Source organism: Schistocerca americana, chromosome 2 (genome assembly GCF_021461395.2).
Source record: "Schistocerca americana isolate TAMUIC-IGC-003095 chromosome 2, iqSchAmer2.1, whole genome shotgun sequence".
Lineage (NCBI taxonomy): Eukaryota > Metazoa > Arthropoda > Insecta > Orthoptera > Acrididae > Schistocerca > Schistocerca americana.
Window position 1 is genome coordinate 588815858 of NC_060120.1, and position 21383 is coordinate 588837240.

Sequence of the window (21383 nt, forward strand, 5' to 3'; positions counted from 1 at the left end):
AAGCTTCACTGTGGCAGAAATTCAGACTGCTAAAGGAAGCAGTGGCACAAATAACGCCAGAGAAGTGGTGAAATGTATGCCACACAGAGACGGTTGTTAAGGAAACGCGGAAAAGTGAAGTGAGTGTCGAGAGTAATATAGAAATATAATTATATCCTTGGGCAATTCTAGTGGCTCGTCTACAGACCATAGCTCAAAGGCCAAGGAAGAAAGTTTTTCTGAACTAAATGGCATTTATCCTTTGCCTTAATTCCCCTTTATATTTGTTTGTATTTCGTATTTTTGGCTGAATGGTGTGTACTGCAATTGCACAATAAAACTCATCTCATTGTTAAGGAATACATCTCTGCACAAGTATGACACTCTGCATGCACACTAGAGTGACTGATACAGGGTGTCCAGAAAAGGACTCCCTGATTTCAAAATTAAATATCTCGAAAACAAAGATCGATAGAGGAATGCAGTAAACGGTATGTTTATTGTGAAAGCTGTAAGAAGTTTATACAGCAGTTTGAAATAATAGTTACAAAAGCTGCTAACAGATGGCGCTGTAATCGCCATACGTAATGCCTCTTATAAATAGTTATCCGAAGCCCAGAGCGATCAGTTCCACTATTGAAACTTGAAAGGGGGTTAGCGTACCGAAGGAAGAGATTAAAACCATGTACTCCATTGAACAACGCGTTTTTCTGGTGCTAGAGTACCACAGGTTAGAAGAGAGTCCTACGGCAACAAGGCGAAGTTTTCAAGCACGATTTAATGTTCCAAAAGGACCCGATGCGAAAACCATTCGTACGCTCTTCGCAAAATTTCAACGAACAGACAGCGTAACTGATGATCTAGTGGGGCATGTTGCCCGCAAGCAAACCGCAGTTACGCCTGAAAATACAACCACAGTTTCTGGAATTATTCAGCGAAATCCAATGTCATCCGTCCGTAGAATTGCATCTGAGACTGGTTTGGAGCGTTCCAACACGCAGAAAATACTGAGAAAGAGCCTACACATGTTTCCATTCAAAATTCAAACGCACCAGGCCATACCCGTACGAGCCGTGCAACAAAGGGTTGCCTTTGCTAATCAGATGTTCACAATGATTGATAGTGTGCTCCCTGCCGCCGTTGGATAAGCAGCTGAGCAGCAAGTCGTATACTCCTAGCTCACTCATTTGTTACATAGTTTAATTCTTAATTTCTTTGCGTGTTTTTGGTACTTGCATTGTTTAATTCATAAATTTCGGGCGTATTATAGTATTTGAGAGTTGTAGCATCGCGTTATAGTACCTGAATAGTGTAAATTCGCGTAGTCGTTTGTCTACTGTTTTTGTTTTTGAACGGCCAGTGTCGGTTCGTCACAGTCAGTGTGCTCCCTGCCGCCGTTGGATAAGCAGCTGAGCAGCAAGTCGTATACTCCTAGCTCACTCGTTTGTTACATAATTTAATTCTTAATTTCTTTGCGTGTTTTTGGTACTTGCATTGTTTAATTCATAAATTTCGGGCGTATTATAGTATTTGAGAGTTGTAGCATCGCGTTTTAGTACCTGAATAGTGTAAATTCGCGTAGTCGTTTGTCTACTGTTTTTGTTTTGAACGGCCAGTGTCGGTTGGTCACAGTCAGTGTGCTCCCTGCCGCCGTTGGATAAGCAGCTGAGCAGCAAGTCGTATACTCCTAGCTCACTCGTTTGTTACATAGTTTAATTCTTAATTTCTTTGCGTGTTTTTGGTACTTGCATTGTTTAATTCATAAATTTCGGGCGTTTTATAGTATTTGAGAGTGTAGCATCGCGTTTTAGTACCTGAATAGTGTAATTTCGCTTAGTCTCCTTCCGCCCCCGAGCAGTGTCAGCAGTGCGCAAGTAGCAGCATTACTGCATTTACTAGGCAATCTTCTATTTTAATAACCGTTTAAATTTTGTCGATTTGTTTGCGCTCTCTGTAGATTAGTTCAGACGTTTTTTGCAAAACAGTTTTTAGCATGGATAGGGACTGATACTGCTGTGTTCGGATGCAGGCTGAGTTGGCATCCCTTCGCTCCCAGCTTCAGGCAGTGTTGGCTTCGGTCACACAGCTTGAGGCTGTTGGCAATGGGCATCACTGTGGGGGTCCGGATGGGGGTTTGTCGGGGACGGCCAGCTCGTCCCACGCATCCCCTGATCGGACTACGACTGTGGTTGCCCGGGATACTGCCCGCATTGAGGCGGATCCCTCACCTGTGGTAGAGTGGGAGGTCGTTTCAAGGTGTGGCAGGGGGCGAAAGACATTCCGGAGGGCTGAACGGAAAGCCTCTCCAGTTTGTCTGACGAACCGGTTTCAGGCTCTGTCTCAGGCTGATACTGATCTTCGGCCTGACATGGCTGCTTGTCCTGTTCCAGAGGTTGCCCCTCAGTCTGCAAGATCCGGGCAGTTGCAGAGGGTGGGCTTAATGGTAGTTGAGAGCTCCAACGTCAGGCGCGTAATGGGGCCCCTTAGGGAAATGGCAGCAAGAGAGGGGAAGAAAACCAATGTGCACTCCGTGTGCATACCGGGGGGATTCATTCCAGATGTGGAAAGGGTCCTTCCGGATGCCATGAAGGGTACAGGGTGCACCCATCTGCAGGTGGTCGCTCATGTCGGCACCAATGATGTGTGTCGCTATGGATAGGAGGAAATCCTCTTTGGCTTCCGGCGGCTATCTGATTTAGTGAAGACTGCCAGTCTCGCTAGTGGGATGAAAGCAGAGCTCACCATCTGCAGCATCGTCGACAGGACTGACTGCGGACCTTTGGTACAGAGCCGAGTGGAGGGTCTGAATCAGAGGCTGAGACGGTTCTGCGACCGTGTGGGCTGCAGATTCCTCGACTTGCGCCATAGGGTGGTGGGGTTTCGGGTTCCGCTGGATAGGTCAGGAGTCCACTACACGCAACAAGCGGCTACACGGGTAGCAGGGGTTGTGTGGCGTGGGCTGGGCGGTTTTTTAGGTTAGATGGCCTTGGGCAAGTACAGAAAGGGCAACAGCCTCAACGGGTGCGGGGCAAAGTCAGGACATGCGGGGACCAAGCAGCAATCGGTATTGTAATTGTCAACTGTCGAAGCTGCGTTGGTAAAGTACCGGAACTTCAAGCGCTGATAGAAAGCACCGAAGCTGAAATCGTTATAGGTACAGAAAGCTGGCTTAAGCCAGAGATAAATTCTGCCGAAATTTTTACAAAGGTACAGACGGTGTTTAGAAAGGATAGATTGCATGCAACCGGTGGTGGAGTGTTCGTCGCTGTTAGTAGTAGTTTATCCTGTAGTGAAGTAGAAGTGGATAGTTCCTGTGAATTATTATGGGTGGAGGTTACACTAAACAACCGAACTAGGTTAATAATTGGCTCCTTTTACCGACCTCCCGACTCAGCAGCATTAGTGGCAGAACAACTGAGAGAAAATTTGGAATACATTTCACATAAATTTTCTCAGCATGTTATAGTCTTAGGTGGAGATTTCAATTTACCAGATATAGACTGGGACACTCAGATGTTTAGGACGGGTGGTAGGGACAGAGCATCGAGTGACATTATACTGAGTGCACTATCCGAAAATTACCTCGAGCAATTAAACAGAGAACCGACTCGTGGAGATAACATCTTGGACCTACTGATAACAAACAGACCCGAACTTTTCGACTCTGTATGTACAGAACAGGGAATCAGTTATCATAAGGCCGTTGCAGCATCCCTGAATATGGAAGTTAATAGGAATATAAAAAAAGGGAGGAAGGTTTATCTGTTTAGCAAGAGTAATAGAAGGCAGATTTCAGACTACCTAACAGATCAAAACGAAAATTTCTGTTCCGACACTGACAATGTTGAGTGTTTATGGAAAAAGTTCAAGGCAATCGTAAAATGCGTTTTAGACAGGTACGTGCCGAGTAAAACTGTGAGGGACGGGAAAAACCCACCGTGGTACAACAACAAAGTTAGGAAACTACTGCGAAAGCAAAGAGAGCTCCACTCCAAGTTTAAACGCAGCCAAAACCTCTCAGACAAACAGAAGCTAAACAATGTCAAAGTTAGCGTAAGGAGGGCTATGCGTGAAGCGTTCAGTGAATTCGAAAGTAAAATTCTATGTACCGACTTGACAGAAAATCCTAGGAAGTTCTGGTCTTACGTTAAATCAGTAAGTGGCTCGAAACAGCATATCCAGACACTACGGGATGATGATGGCATTGAAACAGAGAATGACACGCGTAAAGCTGAAATACTAAACACCTTTTTCCAAAGCTGTTTCACAGAGGAAGACCGCACTGCAGTTCCTTCTCTAAATCCTAACACAAACGAAAAAATGGCTGACATCGAAATAAGTGCCCAAGGAATAGAAAAGCAACTGGAATCACTCAATAGAGGAAAGTCCACTGGACCTGATGGGATACCAATTCGATTCTACACAGAGTACGCGAAAGAACTTGCCCCCCTTCTAACAGCCGTGTACCGCAAGTCTCTAGAGGAACGGAGGGTTCCAAATGATTGGAAAAGAGCACAGGTAGTCCCAGTCTTCAAGAAGGGTCGTCGAGCAGATGCGCAAAACTATAGACCTATATCTCTGACGTCGATCTCTTGTAGAATTTTAGAACATGTTTTTTGCTAGCGTATCGTGTCATTTCTGGAAACCCAGAATCTACTATGTAGGAATCAACATGGATTCCGGAAACAGCGATCATGTGAGACCCAACTCGCTTTATTTGTTCATGAGACCCAGAAAATATTAGATACAGGCTCCCAGGTAGATGCTATTTTTCTTGACTTCCGGAAGGCGTTCGATACAGTTCCGCACTGTCGCCTGATAAACAAAGTAAGAGCCTACGGAATATCAGACCAGCTGTGTGGCTGGATTGAAGAGTTTTTAGCAAACAGAACACAGCATGTTGTTATCAATGGAGAGACGTCTACAGACGTTAAAGTAACCTCTGGCGTGCCACAGGGGAGTGTTATGGGACCATTGCTTTTCACAATATATATAAATGACCTAGTAGATAGTGTCGGAAGTTCCATGCGGCTTTTCGCGGATGATGCTGTAGTATACAGAGAAGTTGCAGCATTAGAAAATTGTAGCGAAATGCAGGAAGATCTGCAGCGGATAGGCACTTGGTGCAGGGAGTGGCAACTGTCCCTTAACATAGACAAATGTAATGTATTGCGAATACATAGAAAGAAGGATCCTTTATTGTATGATTATATGATAGCGGAACAAACACTGGTAGCAGTTACTTCTGTAAAATATCTGGGAGTATGCGTGCGGAACGATTTGAAGTGGAATGATCATATAAAATTAATTGTTGGTAAGGCGGGTACCAGGTTGAGATTCATTGGGAGAGTGCTTAGAACATGTAGTCCATAAACAAAGGAGGTGGCTTACAAAACACTCGTTCGACCTATACTTGAGTATTGCTCATCAGTGTGGGATCCGTACCAGATCGGTCTGACGGAGGAGATAGAGAAGATCCAAAGAAGAGCGGCGCTTTTCGTCACAGGGTTATTTGGTAACCGTGATAGCGTTACGGAGATGTTTAATAAACTCAAGTGGCAGACTCTGCAAGAGAGGCGCTCTGCATCGCGGTGTAGCTTGCTCGCCAGGTTTCGAGAGGGTGCGTTTCTGGATGAGGTATCGAATATATTGCTTCCCCCTACTTATACCTCCCGAGGAGATCACGATTGTAAAATTAGAGAGATTAGAGCGCGCACGGAGGCTTTCAGACAGTCGTTCTTCCCGCGAACCATACGCGACTGGAACAGGAAAGGGAGGTAATGACAGTGGCACGTAAAGTGCCCTCTGCCACACACCGTTGGGTGGCTTGCGGAGTATCAATGTAGATGTAGATGTAGATAGTGAAGGATTGGTTGTTGGCTGCATCTGGTTTACAGATGAAGCACACTTCAACCTGAATGGATACGTGAATAAGCAGAACTGGAGATTTTGGGGTTCCGAAAAGCCATGTTGGTCTGAAGCGAAACCCCTGCATTCTCCTAAAGTTACTGTGTGGGCTGCAGTATGCAGCAGAGGCATTATTGGCCCTTTTTTCATTCGAGAAACGGTCAGTGGTGCACGTTATGTTGCATTTTTGGAACAATTTGTCGCCACACAGCAAGCGTTAGAGGATCGACCAGGTACTGAATGGTTTATGCAGGATGGAGCCCGACCACATCGGGCCGAACAAGTGTTTCGCTTTCTTGAGGAATACTTCGGGAATCCAGTCATTGCTTCGGAATATCCCAAATTTACTGGTGCAGGCATGAACTGGCCTCCATATTCGCCGGATTTGACTCCCTGCGACTTTTTTTGTGGGGCACAGTGAAAGACATGGTCTACCCGAAGCATCCCGCCACGCTGGACGAGCTTGAATCGGCGATCTCTGTGGCATGTGAATCCATTTCGGTAGAGACACTACGAAATGTGATGGCGAATTTCATTCTTCGTTTGCGCCACCTCTGTAGTGCCAATGGTGAACATTTTGAAAAGATTGTGATGTGATTGTTTGCAAAGATTGTTTTCATACGATTATTTCACTTATGTATGCTGATATGAGCTGTCCAGCGTACAGCGCCATCTGTTAGCAGTTTTTGTAACTATTATTTCAAACTGCTATATAAACTTCTTACAGCTTTCACAATAAACATACCGGTTACTGCATTCCTTAATCGATCTTTGTTTTCGAGATATTTAATTTTGAAATCAGGGAGCCCCTTTCTGGACACCCTGTAAGTACTCATGCAGTTTACATTATTTTAATGTTGTTAGTTATTGTTTTTACATGAACGATTCAGATCCAATTTAACGCCTCTTACCTATCGAATACGACAACTGAACGAGATTCATTCTGATTATTGTGAAAACACTGCTCTTCGTGTTGCTTTTGTTGAGATATACAAATAATAGGAACGCATTTTATACACAGGAGTGCTTTTGGTAAGGCACAAAGATATAAGGCGAACTCAATACCGCTCCTTAAAAGGCGGCGTGACAGGGTAGTCCAGTAAAGAATCGCACAGCTATTGCTGCTACAGCCGTAAAGTGCGCGCACGCTCCGGCAAACCGACAACATCGCCCCCTACGACGCTTAACTGTGCTTTACTGTCACACTTTGTTATTCTTATCCAGGTATGGAAGAACAATTTTGTAGGTAGTGTTATTCTAATCAGCAGACATCGATGAGAATAAATGGTAATTTTTTGCCATATCATGGTGTTTTTCAAGATTGTAAATAATTTCAATGTTACTTTTTTCTGTAGAAAGCTTTATAAGAAGAATTCAAACAGATCTGAAAGAGAGAAATATTTATCGTATATTTCATTCTTCTTCATTTTTAGCTTTATTCTTACACTTTTTGTTCTTATAGTAAACATATTACTTGCTTTATGTATCCAAGTAGGGCTCCTGATTATAAACTGTCCACAACTGATACAAATTTTGGGTACTGTTCCTGTCTGAAGAAAGGAAACTATGGTAGTATTACGACAATTTCATCGAGATAAATTGTCTGAGAGATACAAATACGGTATAGCATGTTAATTAAACGAGCACGTGGAGATGAAACCGCTCGTTTGATCAAGGGTAGACTGGAAGCCGCGTATGTCGAGCCAACCAGTCGAGGTAGGCGGCCACCATGGTGAAGCCGGAGGTGGCGCCCTCGCAGGTGGTGGTGCCCTGTATGAAGCTGGCCACGCCCACCACCGTGAAGTTCCCGTCCGCCTCCTTGCGCTGCATCGAGGTTCCGAAGTCACCCTGCAAAATGACAGCGTACGTATATCCATGCCACCACGCAAAGACGATGTTAAACGTTGTTAACAAAAATATCGAAAATTTTCACATGATACTCTAATAAGCATTCAGACGGACATAGACTAATTTTTTTAAACAACAAAATACACGTATTCTGTTAAAGCTGACTGCAAGAAAGAAAACTCTGTGCTGTGAAAATGTGCGGTTTGGTTTTCTTTAACGCAGTTTTAACTATAATAACAGGGTATTTAAACCACTACAGAAATGTGCGTGTGTGTGTTTCCTTTTCCGACGAAGTCTTTGGTCGAAAGCTGACGTGTAAGTGTCTTCATTGTGGCTGTCTGCAACTTAATACGTCTTCTTCACCGTAAGTAGCAATCTCCTTTTCCTTATACTGCTGATATTCCGACCTGGAGTTTCGATTATTTGACTTTTCCTTATATATAATTTTAAACAAAAATTTTGCACACAACAATGCGCTGCTTTTTTTCCTTCCTCGCAGTAGTTCTTAACATAAATCTGGAAAATTTTTTATGGCTTATGGTCTTATGATTAGAATACTACGACAGAATCTGAATCGTCCGAAACTTTTTAATCCTGCCCGTTCGCAGATTAAAACAATCCGAAATACTGACACTGAAACCGCTATCCTTTCAGATCCAGCAGCTGTAGTTCTCTCTCTCTCTCTCTCTCTCTCTCATACCCCGTGAACCAATGATCCCAACCGATTTACACACACCTTTTCAGAAACTTCAATCCCCAGTGAACGTTTTTTTGCTGTAACAATAAAGATCAGGTTCAGAGCGAGAGGGAGGAGGAAATGGGCAGAGAGGAAGAGGGGGGGGGGGGAATGGACAGAGAGCAGAGGAGGAGGGGGGCTTTGGTTGGTTCGTTGATATGGGGGAGAGGACCAAACAGCGAGGTCATCGGTCCCATCGGTTTGGGAAAGGATGAGGAAGGAATTCGGCCGTGTCCTTTCAAAGGAACCATCCCCGCATTTGCCTGGAGCGATTTAGGAAAATCAAGTACGGGAGAGGAGGAGATGGACGAAGAGAGGGCGGAGGAGGAGACAGACATAGAGAGTAGGGAGAAGGAAATTAGGACATGCATCCAATTGCAATACATACTTATCAATTGCGGAACATGGTCAGGTTCGCTAGTACTCTTATATAAACAAGGACACTGACCGTACAAAGTACATAGCAGCAAGGTTCAATTATGTACCGAGCTTCCGAAGGGACGCATAGTTACAGCGTTCGTAGATCATAATCACGATTGCTCTGCTGTTAGGTTAAATAGATTGCACATCCTTTACGATATTGTGTTTCCACATCTAAGTACACTGATTGAAGCAAAACATCATGAACACAGCACACTGCGAGACTGAATGAATTTGGACACCTGCGCGCTAAGGAATATCTGTAACTGGAACCGATACGAATGGGGAACCACTCAAGTATCGATACGGGCCTCGAATGGGTAAACTACTAGCGTAAGCGACACTGAGAAAGGGCAGATTGTTATGGCCCGGCGTCCGGGATCGGGCATAGCAGAGACGACGAAACTAGTCGGTTGTTCGTGCGCTTATTGTCTACAGAAGGTGGTTGAAGGACGGTGAATCCACGAGCAGACGACAGTCGTGTAGGTCCATGCTTCATCACAGAATGTAGAGTACATTGGCTTGTTCGCTCTGTAAAGAAGGATAGGCAGCGAAATATGGCAGATATGACAACAGGACACAATACAGGTACAGGTACTGCTAGTGTTTTGGAGCACGCCGTTTGGTGCACATCGTCGAGCATAAGGCTCCGCAGCAGATGTCCCCAAGCGTTTCCATGTTGACCCAACGAAATCGTCAATTATGGTTGCAGTCGGCATGGAATGATAGAGAGTAGGAAGTGAGTCAATGAAAAAGTTTTGCCCCGTCGGATGAATTACGTTCCTTGTTGCACCAGGTCGATGGTCGTGTCTGGATACGCCGTCACCCGGGTGAACGACTGCTCGAGACATGCGCTGCGCCACGGCGCACGCTTGTGGGGGTAGTATTATGCTGTGAGTAACATTCAGCTGAGATTACATGGCACGTGTGGAGGAACCGGAAGCGCTGCGTAATACGTGAACATCATTGCGGATACCATGCATCCCGTAATGCCTGATGTATTCCCTGACGGCGATCGTCTACAACTACATCTACATGGTTACTCTGCAATTCACAGTTAAGTGCGTGGCAGAGGATTCATCGAACCACTTTAGAGCTAATTCTCTACGTTTCCACTATCTAACAGCGCGCGGGAAAAACGAGCACTTAAATCTTTCTGAGCGAGCTCTGATTTCTCTTATATTATCATGATGATCATTTCTCGCTATATAGGTGGGAGCCCACAGAATATTTTCGCATTCGGAGGAGGAAGTTGGTGATTGAAATTTCACGAGAAGATTCTAGCGTAACGAGAAACGCCTTGTTTTAACGACTGCCACCCTAATTCACGGATCATGTCCGTTGCACTCTCTCACCTATTTCGCGGTAATACAAAACAAACAGCCCTCCTTTGAACTTTTATTATGTCCTGCATCAGTTCCGTCTGATGTGGATCCCACACCACACAGCAATACTCCAGAAGAGGGCGGACAAGCGTGGTGTACGTAGTCTTTTTAGTCGATCTGTTGCGTTTTCTACCAATAAATCGCAGTCTTTTGTTTGCTTTACCCGCAATATTTTCTATGTGATCGTTTCAATTGAAGTTACTCGTAATTGTAATCTCTAAATATTTAGTTGAATTTACAGACTTTACATTTTTGCGATTTCTCGCGTAACCGAAATTTAGCTGATATCTTTTACTATTCGTGTGAATAATTTCGCACTTTACATTATTTAGAGTCAACTGCCACTTTTTGCACCATATAGATATCTTGTCTAAATCATTTTGCACTTGGTTTTGATCATCTGATGACTTTACAAGACGGAAAATGACAGCATCATCTGCACACAATTTAAGAGGGCTGCTCAGATTGTCTCCTGTGTCGTTTATGTAGATCAGTAACAGAAGAGGGCCTATAACACCTCCTTGGGAAACTCCAGATGTTACTTCTGTTTTACTCTATGACTTTCCGTCGGTTACTACCAACTGCGACCCACGTGACAGGAACTGACCAATCCAGTTGTACAACTGAGACAATAATCCATAGGCATGCAATTTGTTTAGAAGACGCTTGTGAGGAATAGTATCGAAAGCCTTCCGGAAACCTAAAAATACGGAATCAACAGTAGATAGCACTCACTACTCCGTGAGAATAGAGAGCTAGTTGTGTTTCACACGACCGATTTTTCCTGAATCCGTGCTGATTATTAGTCGATAAATCGTTCTCTTCGTGATAATTCATTATGTTCGAACATAGAAGGTTCCAAAACCCTACTGCAAATCGACGTTAGGGACACGGGTCTGTAATTCAGTACATTACTCCTGTTTCCTGTCTTGGGTAGTGGTGTGATTTGTGCAAGTTTCCAGTCTTTAGGTACAGATCTTTCGATGAGCAGGCGGTTGTATATCATTGTTAGACATGGAGCTATTATATCAGCATACTTTGAAAGGAACCCAGCTGGTATGCAGTCTGGACCGGAAGCCTTGTCTTTCTTCACCGAGTATATCTACTTCTAAGTTAGTCATTTGGCAGTTGTTCTAGATTAGAATACTGAAATGTTTATTTCTCTTGGGTTAGTGATTTTTGCAAAACCTTGTTTAGTAACTCTGCTTTAGAGGCACTGTCATCATTGACTATTGTTATCGCGCAGTGAAGGTTTGATTGCGTCTTGCCGCTAATGTACTTTGCATACGACCAGAATCTCTTTGGGTTTTCTGCCAGATTTCGAGACAGAGCTTCGGTGTGGAAGCTATTAAAAGCATCCTGCATTGGAGTTCGCGCTAAATTTCGAGTTTCTGTGAAATTTCGCCAATCTTGTGAATTTTGTATTCTTTTAAATTTGGAATGCTTTTTTCGTTGCTTCTGCAAGAGTGTTCACACCCGTTTAGTGTACCAAGGGGGATCAGCACCATCGTTTATTAATTTATCTCTCAATTGGCATCGATATAATTTCTTTGAATTCAAACCACCTCTGGTCTGTGTTACATAGTCGGATCGGAAGATCATATCTCCAGTAGGATGACAGACAGCGAAATAATGCCAGAATCGTGCTGTAGTGGTTTGAAAAGCTTGAGAGTGAACTCATATTGACGTCTTGTCCACCAATTTCGCCAGTAATGCATTCGATGTAATAGATCGTAGACGCATTAATGCGTCAGTTCCGCGCCCACAAACCACAGGCCTATAATTTACGGGAACTGCGTGACATATGGGTAAAAAAACAAATGCGTGTGAAATCTTATGGGACTTAACTGCTATGGTCATCAGTCCCTGATCGTGCGGTAGCGTTCTCGCTTCCCACGCCCGGGTTCCCGGGTTCGATTCCCGGCGGGGTCAGGGATTTTCTCTGTCTCGTGATGACTGGGTGTTGTGTGGCGTCCTTAGGTTAGTTAGGTTTAAGTAGTTCTAAGGTCTAGGGGACTGATGACAATAGATGTTAAGTCCCATAGTGCTCAGAGCCATTTGAACCATCATCAGTCCCTAAGCTTACACACTACTTAACATAAATTATTCTAAGGACAAACACACACACACCCATGCCCGAGGGAGGACTCGAACGTCCGCCCGGACCAGCCGCACAGTCCATGGCTGCGTCGCCTTAGACCGCTCGGCTAATCCCGCGCGGCGACGTATGGGTAGACATTTGACACCACGTATCTCTGGAAACATACCAAGGACTCGCCGAATCAACGCCACGCAGGATCGCTTCTGTATTGAGTGATAATGGTGAGCGAACACGCTATTAAGCAGTTATTGTTACGCTCCTAAGTATATCTGTTTTCATAGTCAAAGACATACGTTGAACTAAGAGTATCTTATCAAATAGGTACGGTATTTTATCATTGGTATATACCATCTTTATCATATTCTACTTGGACCAGTGCCTACAGGAAGTGATCTGTGGGGTATGTGTTTTATTTTACCCAAACTTCCCGTTTATGATCAGCAGCCTCTATTTCACGAACACTTCTTCTCTTGCATAAAATCCATTCTGTTAGTTTGGCTGTGAGCTAAGGCGAATTTTCCACTCTCTCAGAGCTTAGAAACGGAGACAATAACAGAGGTCAGGGTTGAAGAACAAGAAGAGAAATCTCTGGTAATCCATGGTGCACGGTGGGGCAGCAGCTAGATACGAAGTAGTTTGATAATGCAAATTGAAACTACAGCTGTATTGTAATTCAAACGCCATTTATTCAAAACATGCTACCAGTTTCGACACGAAAAAGTGTATGTTCAGGCACAAGCGTAATCTGCGATCAGTGTACGAACCACAATGACAAACACCAAAGGAGTCTTCAGATAGAAACAGTGCAACTTATTTAAGCATGTTACGCCAGCAAGTGCAGCAACGAAGCCGAGTACAGCGGAGACGGCAGTCTGACCATTGGTGGGCTTGTTACTCGTTTGGTTTTGACTCTGCTGCACTCGACTTTGTTGGTTGCACATACTGCGTAACATGCTTATTTGGCTGCACTCTTTCCATTTGAAGACTCCGTTGGTCTTTGTCATTGTGGTTCGTACGTTGACGGTAGATTATCATTGGGGCCTAAAGATGATGCTTTTTTGGGTCGAAACTGGTAGCATGTCTTGAATAATTACGATACAGCTGTTGGTTTCAATTTGCTTTATTCAAGCGCTAAGGAGAGGAATGGCGTTAGAGGACCCCAGTCCTCTCACTTGGCGTACGTGGTTTGGAGCACGTAGACGGAACGATATTTCCCTCCGAGTTTGTAGGTGAATGATTGCATTGGTTGCTGGAAGTTCACGATAGAAACTTCGAGATCTTGCTAGAAAAACTATTACTTAAAACTGGAGAACAAGGACTCCGTACGGTGCGCTTGGACAGTTGTGTTGCGCCCAGAAGCTAGGCCTGTGGTTTGCCGGAATGTGCGCCAAATAAAGCGTCGTCTTGGGGGTGGTGAGGAGCAAACAGTGGGCAGCTGAAGCGGGACGAGTTGCAGTCTGGACGGGTTGGAGATGCTGTTGGTTGGTGGGGACACGCTGACCAGCTGCACCACGAGGTAATGACGGTCAGTCACAATGCAACTGCTTGCTGGCGTACTGTTAGGTCGCAATAAGAGCTTGTTAGTAGTCACAGTTCTGTGTACCAAACTCCTTCCAAATTGCTGAAATCTTTGCCCAGTGTGCCGTAAGCTAAATTCTTTAAACGGCCCTGTTTGAGGCTGATCAGTGTGTTTCGCTCTCTTTTTTCAGTAACTTTAACTAATATTAATTTCTCTCTCCCTCTGCTCTTGTCCCGTGCATATCGGTTAACGAAATTTCAAGATTATCAGCACTGCGAATCTCTGTGAATGAGTAATAAGAACTTTCTCTCTTGTTCTTTGCCCTCAGGAAGGCTTATCTCTGTTGTAACATTTTGCATCACGCACAAGCTTATAAAATCCTTTCCGTTGTTTCCATAGTGGCACCTCACCATTTTGTGTGCTAAATTATTGTACAGCCTTCATTTCGTAAGAGGCAGCAGTATTTAAGAGCATTGTTTGATACGCAGCTCAAATGTCCTTCCTGTAATATCGCCAAAAGTGGAATTCAGTCTTTTACTTCAAGCATCTCAGGTAAATTTCAGATTCGTCAGGCAATAGGCGAAGGAATAAAGGAGGTACAACTAAATGCTGTGTTTGTTTCCATAATGCCGTGCTGTGCTGTTTGCATCAGTTGTGTTAAGTTGAATAAATTGTTTTACTTGTTTTCAGGGCAGAAATTAGTCCTACTTTGATTAACCACAGTGTGGCCATTGCGCTTATGGTGTACGACACCATAATCAGTAGACATGTTAGAAAGAGAGTAGGAATTAGTGATTAACTTTATTACTGTCACATTTTTGCCTATTTTCAACCAAAAATAGGGGTTAAAATCACTGGATTACTATCAGATCACTCCACACTACCAAACTTAAAATCACAGCCGGCACTTTATAATAGCTATAGGTACATTGTGCATAAGGTACATTATCAGCAACGTTAGATCCTATGGTATACCAGCCATTTATGTGAAGGCAGATTAAACATTCTCATGTTGTGTTAAATAACTCCTGATCGCTTGAGAGTTTTTCCAATAGATGTTTAATAAATCTAACTTAGTGTGTTCTGCTAAAAATTAAGAGAAAGTTCACAACACGGTTGATGCTCAATCTCTCTTTGGCCCTATCGTTCCTACCGCAGACAGCCTGACGCGGGTATTGCGCTCCAATAAACTTCGAACATGACACAAAGAACTTTGAGCCTTCATCTAGCTTATTCAGACTACTACCTAAAAAGTATCCGACCCAAAAATCAGGTAAAAATACAATTTAATTTGTTAAGGTGCATCATTTTCCTCTTCAACGTCTCCTGAAGCTCATCGTTTCAACCTTACCTGTGGAATGCTCTTTACGACTTCTTCGGGTAGCGCAACATCAGTTGAAGAAAAAGAAGAGGAAATGGTTACGAAACCTTACAATTCTATATAAAAATTACATCTCTACACCGACACGAATGGTATAAAAAATGGACACTTGTAGATGGTGCTTCCTTTCAAGTATTGTGTCCCGTAGACTGATAATATTACTTGTGGACGGCGTGTCATGTCCAATTGAGAGTGTTCCTCTGCGGAAAGTGGATCGAAAAACTAGTTTTAGTTTACCAGAGGTTTCTCAGTTCACTTGTGTGTCAACCAGAACGGTTGAACCTGTATATTTTCAATAGAAGATCGCTGGGGACAGCAGTAGCTTAGTTCAGAAGAATGCGATGGAGATCAGTGATGTATTTAAAGGAACCGTCCCTTATTAACCCGAAATGGTTCAGGGGTTCCATAGAAGACCTAAGGCTGGATGGTGGACTAGGGTATAAACATAGCGTCTCTGAAATATGGGATGTTATTGCAGCATTTCTCATCTAACACGCATGGCTATCCTGGAAGGTTAAGTTGTATAATGAACAAAATTATTAATATGCGACAAAGGAGGTTTAGTTTGTCCCTGAATGTAATTAAACTGTACCACGAGTCTCTATGAAATGCAGTTATGGGCTGCGGTGTCATTGTTTAGGTGTAGTGACAAAAGTACAGCGAGGAATTCTGCTACGATGCTGTGGAATCTTCAGCACCACATCTACTGACGTCCGACCTATTTTAGTGGGCGTATGTCACCTGTACCTACAAATTAGAAAAGAGAAAATTGCTCTGAGAACTGTGGGACTTAACAGCGGAGGTCATCAGTCCCCTAGGACTTAGAACTACTTAAACCTAACTAACCTAAGGACATCACACATCCATGCCCGAGGCAGGATTCGAACCTGCGACCCTAGCGGTCGCGCGGTTCCAGACTGCTGCGCCTAGAACAGCTCGGCCACTCCGGCCGGCCTTAGAAAAGAGATTGCAGTCTATTGGCTGAAGAAAAAAACAGCACGGAAAACTACACGATGTTCTTCGGGAACCAGCAGCAAATTCGTTTGTAATAAAGAATTTAATATTTACAGAATTGCAGCAGATATGGAATTCATCAGACACGGGGAGGAGAACATTTCAGTTCCTTCCCGTTGAAAATGAAAGGATTCAGGTAACACATTTTTAGCCAAGTTGGGAACTGGACTAAGAGCTATATCCTACACGTCAGAACAGAACTGGTAGGAGGGCAAAACCAGCGGTGACTGTGGTGAAATCGAGACTCCAGATTATGTCCTATGAGGATGTCCCCTAGTTGAAGACACCGCAAGGACACCCCTTACGACATAGTTTTGGTAAAAAAGTGCTTTGACACCTTAAATCTTGTAGCTGACGCTGTGTCAGAAAAAAAGTAAGGTCTAACAATAGACAACAGACACCTCAGCAGAGACAATAAAGGCCTAGAGATGAGCGTAGGGAACAAGAACGAAAATGATCGCATGGGCCAGTAACGGAAGAGTGAAGGGAAGTGGCCAGAAGCGCGCCTGAGAAGAAAAATTTGGAAATCTGTGGTGAGGTTCTATGGAACCAAACTGCTGAGGTCATCGGTCTCTAGCCTTACATACTAATTAAACTAACTTACGATAAGGGCAACACATATACCCTTGCCCGAGGGAGGACTCGAATCTCCGACGCGGGGAGCAGCGCGAACTGTGACAAGGCGCCCCGACCGCACGGCTACCCCGCGCGGCGCCTGAGAAGAACGACCAGAATCAGTGAGAGTCAAATGTTGCACTGTGTGTGATGCCTTGCGGTCTGGAGGTAGCAAGATACTGGTGGAGCTGGTTGCAGGGCCGATATAATACGGAAAGTACAGAGACACTGGATACATTCCGGTAATCGTAAACTGCATGTGTGTCCATCTCAGACCACAGGAAAGAGAAATACCGAAGCTATACAAGACAATATACTACGTACTTGCCCTCTGAAGATCAGCAACCCTATCGCTATCACAATTAATAGTATTAGAAGCATTAGTGTTAATAACACAAGTTTTATTAGTAGTAGTTGCTGTAGAAAAATCAAGGTGGTGGTAGCAGCCACAGTGCGACGACGCGCTTTTCTTCTGTCTTCTGTCTTCTGTGATAGTGCACATCAACTATCAGCTGAACTCGATAGTTGATTGTTGGATAGACAACATCACAGTTACAGGTGGTCTGCCTAAACCAGTTACGTTGCCTACTGATGCATCAAATATACGGATGGTGTTAATCCCTTTAGCACCAACTAAAGTCTGAAGACGGTGCACTGAAACACCGAAACTGGTAGCCATACAATAAATGACATCATAATGACGGCTGTAAGTGTCTCATTTTCTTACATAAGTGAGCAGCCGAAGTCCCCCAGTCTCTTATCACAAGGATGGTCGTAAAAAAATTGAATTTAAGGATTTCTGTGAAGATACTCAATTGAATACAAACTTCACTACGTTATCTACTTGACATTTAATGTGCTGAATACATTTGAACACCCACGTGGCTGACTCTTTTTTGTACTAATATTAACCTCTTAATGGCTTTACAGAGGTTGTTTTTGTTTTTATGTAGTTTTCTTTTCTTTTTTTTTTTCCTAAGAGAGATATATTGTAATGACAGATATCATTCGTGAATGTATGTGCTGTGAAGTAGTTGTCAAAATCACCAATTTTTTTTTAAGAGGCCTCTGGAGGACGTAATTCTTATAACACGCTTCTTCATTCTGAAAATACTATCCCTGTGGCTCGAATTTCCATAGAAAATGATTCCATAACTCGTTATTGACGGAAAATATGCAGTATAAACTAGTTTATTCATGTTCAAGTCGCCTGTAGCAGTAACCTGCATAGTGCAACATAGCTGAACCATGCGCATCATTAATTTACTGTGAAACGGTACAGTCGTTTCCGCTCCATAAGCAGCAGGTTTCGCTGCTCGCTCGCAACGTGAAATACAGAGGCGGCTCCGCCGCCAATTTTAATGCACGAGGCGGCCGGCTGCGGGTGCAACAGAACCCATGTGGACGGGTGGAAAGAAATGTGTCGTGTATTACGCATTTCTTGTACGTGAATGTGAATCTGCACATGAACTTTCCTAATCCTCCTCACATCTTTCCATAAGGCGGGGCCAAATCTTAGTTGGGAAGTAGTTCTGCAGTATAGTAGTGCCAACCTTACTCCTGGGTCGGGGATCAGAGGGACAGCACAGGCAGGTAAAAGTCAAAGACGTTCCAGTGTCATAAGATTTGGGGTGGAGAGATTGGTCACGACCAAGTGGTTCGACCATCCCCTCCACCGGGGCCCAGGAAGGCCTCTGGGTGTCCGCCATATTCTGGGAGTGTTACAGAAGACGGGTAAGTGAGCAGACATGCCCTCAGTGCGTCTGTCTCAATGTTCACGCGTGGAAGAGAGGTATTTGGATATTTGCACTAATTATTTTATTTCCAGCTTCGGATTGTGTAAGGAAATGAATTTTCTCGTTTAATTTCGGAAATTTGACCCCCTCTGTTAGTGTATCTGGTCCCCAGTTTGCCCGTTATCCTCATCACACAGTGGATGTCCCATGTAAAATATTGGGAGACTTTGGTGGTATACATTTGGCCAACGTAATTCCGTCTTGCCCATAGAAATGTGCGTGCAAATTAGTATGTAATATACCCGAGCTATAACTTGTAAAATTGTAATATCTGTAAATTGGAACAATTGCTGCAATCGCTATAAAGTCGAGTGATAATGTTTAAAATAAATAGGTAATCAATTGTCATCAATCTTTAACATACCCTAAAAATCACGTAGGAATCAAGTTAAAGGAATTCATTTAAAATAAAAGAGATAGAAGGCAGGGACCCACACATCAGCGTGTGAGCTCTCCAGCCCAGCATCATACAGAAAGGGCACGCTCTCTAGGTAGCGCTCTCAAGCTCCCCTCCCCACTTATCCGTTGCGCAATTTTCATTCAGGGCTTGACGACATCAACTTTCATCTGGCGTCTCTAGGCAAGGAGGTTTGACGGTAATCTTTCAACTGTATTACACTGTTGAAATGCGTTGATGTTACTATGTTGTTGTTGTTGTTGTGGTCTTCAGTCCAGAGACTGGTTTGATGCAGCTCTCCATGCTACTCTATCCTGTGCAAGCTTCTTCATCTCCCAGTACCTACTGCAACCGTTCCCTTCTTCTGGTCAAGTTGTGCCACAAATTTCTCTTCTCTCCAATTCTATTCAACACCTCCTCATTAGTTATGTGATCTACCCATCTAATCTTCAGCGTTCTTCTGTAGCACCACATCTCGAAATCTTTTATTCTCTTCTTGTCTATACTATTTATCGACCACGTTTCACTTCCATACATGGCTACACTTCATACAAATACTTTCAGAAACGACTTCCTGACACTTAAATCTATACTCGATGTTAACAAATTTCTCTTCTTCTGGTTATAAATAGCTTAAGAAGAATCTGTTCTGTATTGTTAATTTGTGTGCACAGATTTTCCACCAAGTCCGTCCTAGCATACAGTTACAGACATGGATGAATGAAAATAAGCTCCATTTTTACTAATCCTTTCACACAAACAGAACACACACTATCTCTAGTAGCCAATTTAAGGTATTAACTCTAACCTGATATTGAAATAACCTCACTTTTCGTCATTTTGTAAAACACACCGTGTTTCGCAGTTTTGAACGCTCGCTTAAAAATTGCACGGATCATCACTTCTCGGCAAGCCACGCGCAATATGTATCCTTCGAAAGGAAGTCTCAAACCTTTCTATATAAAAAGCAAGATCGCCAAATGATCATGAACACTTAATGGTTACTCAAATTTTTCCGGAAAATTGCTACAGCTCAATCTTAACGAAAATGCCTGGAACTCTGTGCTACACGACCTCCTGTCAAAAGAACAGACCACGGATTGCTCTCTACTCCCGCGCGAAATTCTTCTCCCAGTAACAAAGCGCGTGAGAGACCTTTTCTGTGAATGTCCGAGTAACACAGAAGCCAATCAGCTTCATATTTCGATTCACATGACCCGGCGCTCTCTATCTCTTTATACTAATCCCCTTTCCGCTATTAGTTTACGTAAAATTGCTAAGTAATACAGTCCCAAAAAACGAAAAAACAAAAAAAAATTACCTCGTCTTTAATTGTCTGAAGAAGAAATGAACTAAGTTTTACGTTTCTACAATACCGAAAACTTGCTACTTTACAATTATCATTTTCCGCCCGTGTATGTGACTCAAACAGGGGCTGCGCAATCTGGTATGGTGTTGGCATGTATAGGGCGCTCAACAGCGGATTCATCAGCGCCGGTGCACAACTAAAAGAGTGCAAGTGTGGTTGTGAGTTATTAGATGCATGAAACAAAATGCAGATTAGAAAATGAATTCCGCACGCATACTGGGACTCTCACACTGTCACGCAAAACAGCAAGTTGGGAAATCTAACAAAATAATGTGGTATTCTCACGCTGCTCCAGCTGTCTTGTTCTCCGAATATGAGATTCTCGAATTCCGATAGTCTATCTCTTAAAAGCCGATGAAGATATAGGCAACTGCATGTAGATTCAAGGTCTACGATATATGAAACAATCAGTTTTCTGGGCAAGCATTATTAGGCAACGAAATCACCACCAGATAAATTTGAAAACATGTACGCATTCAATATAGAGCGTCATACTTCGAAACTGTTGACTAGTATTAGAAATAAAAACTAAAGTGGTGTTCGATGAACGGTCGTTTAGAATCCGAAATTTGCGACTTCATATTTAGCGAAATAATGATAAGTTTAGAAAAAACGTTGTGGTTTTCGTGACTTTAATGGGTCCTTCGGTAATGAAAAGAGGCGGAAGATATTCATAATTCTAAGGAGAACTGGGGTATAAAGTACAACTTCTACCATAAATATTGTAGTATACTTACATACAAAAAACATACGGGAACAAGGAAAATACAAGAAGAAAATTAGTGAAGACAAATTGGTTTCAAGTCAGATGTAAAAAATGGCTGTATTTAACACACTACTGTTTAACATTTGTGTTCGAGGACTGTGAAACACATCACAAGAGTCGAAATACAACCAACTCCAATGATCGCAAATG

General features: G+C 43.3%; 1 protein-coding gene across 1 annotated transcript in view; it reads right to left on the minus strand.

The window, feature by feature from the left end:
- Positions 1-7557: 7557 nt before the first annotated feature.
- LOC124594208 (chymotrypsin-like) overlaps positions 7558-21383 on the minus strand; it is a 57445-nt gene continuing 43619 nt past the window's right edge. The window contains exon 5 of the mRNA XM_047132568.1: positions 7558-7734. Coding sequence (XP_046988524.1) covers positions 7558-7734 — 177 coding nt within the window. The remainder of the gene's footprint in view (positions 7735-21383) is intronic.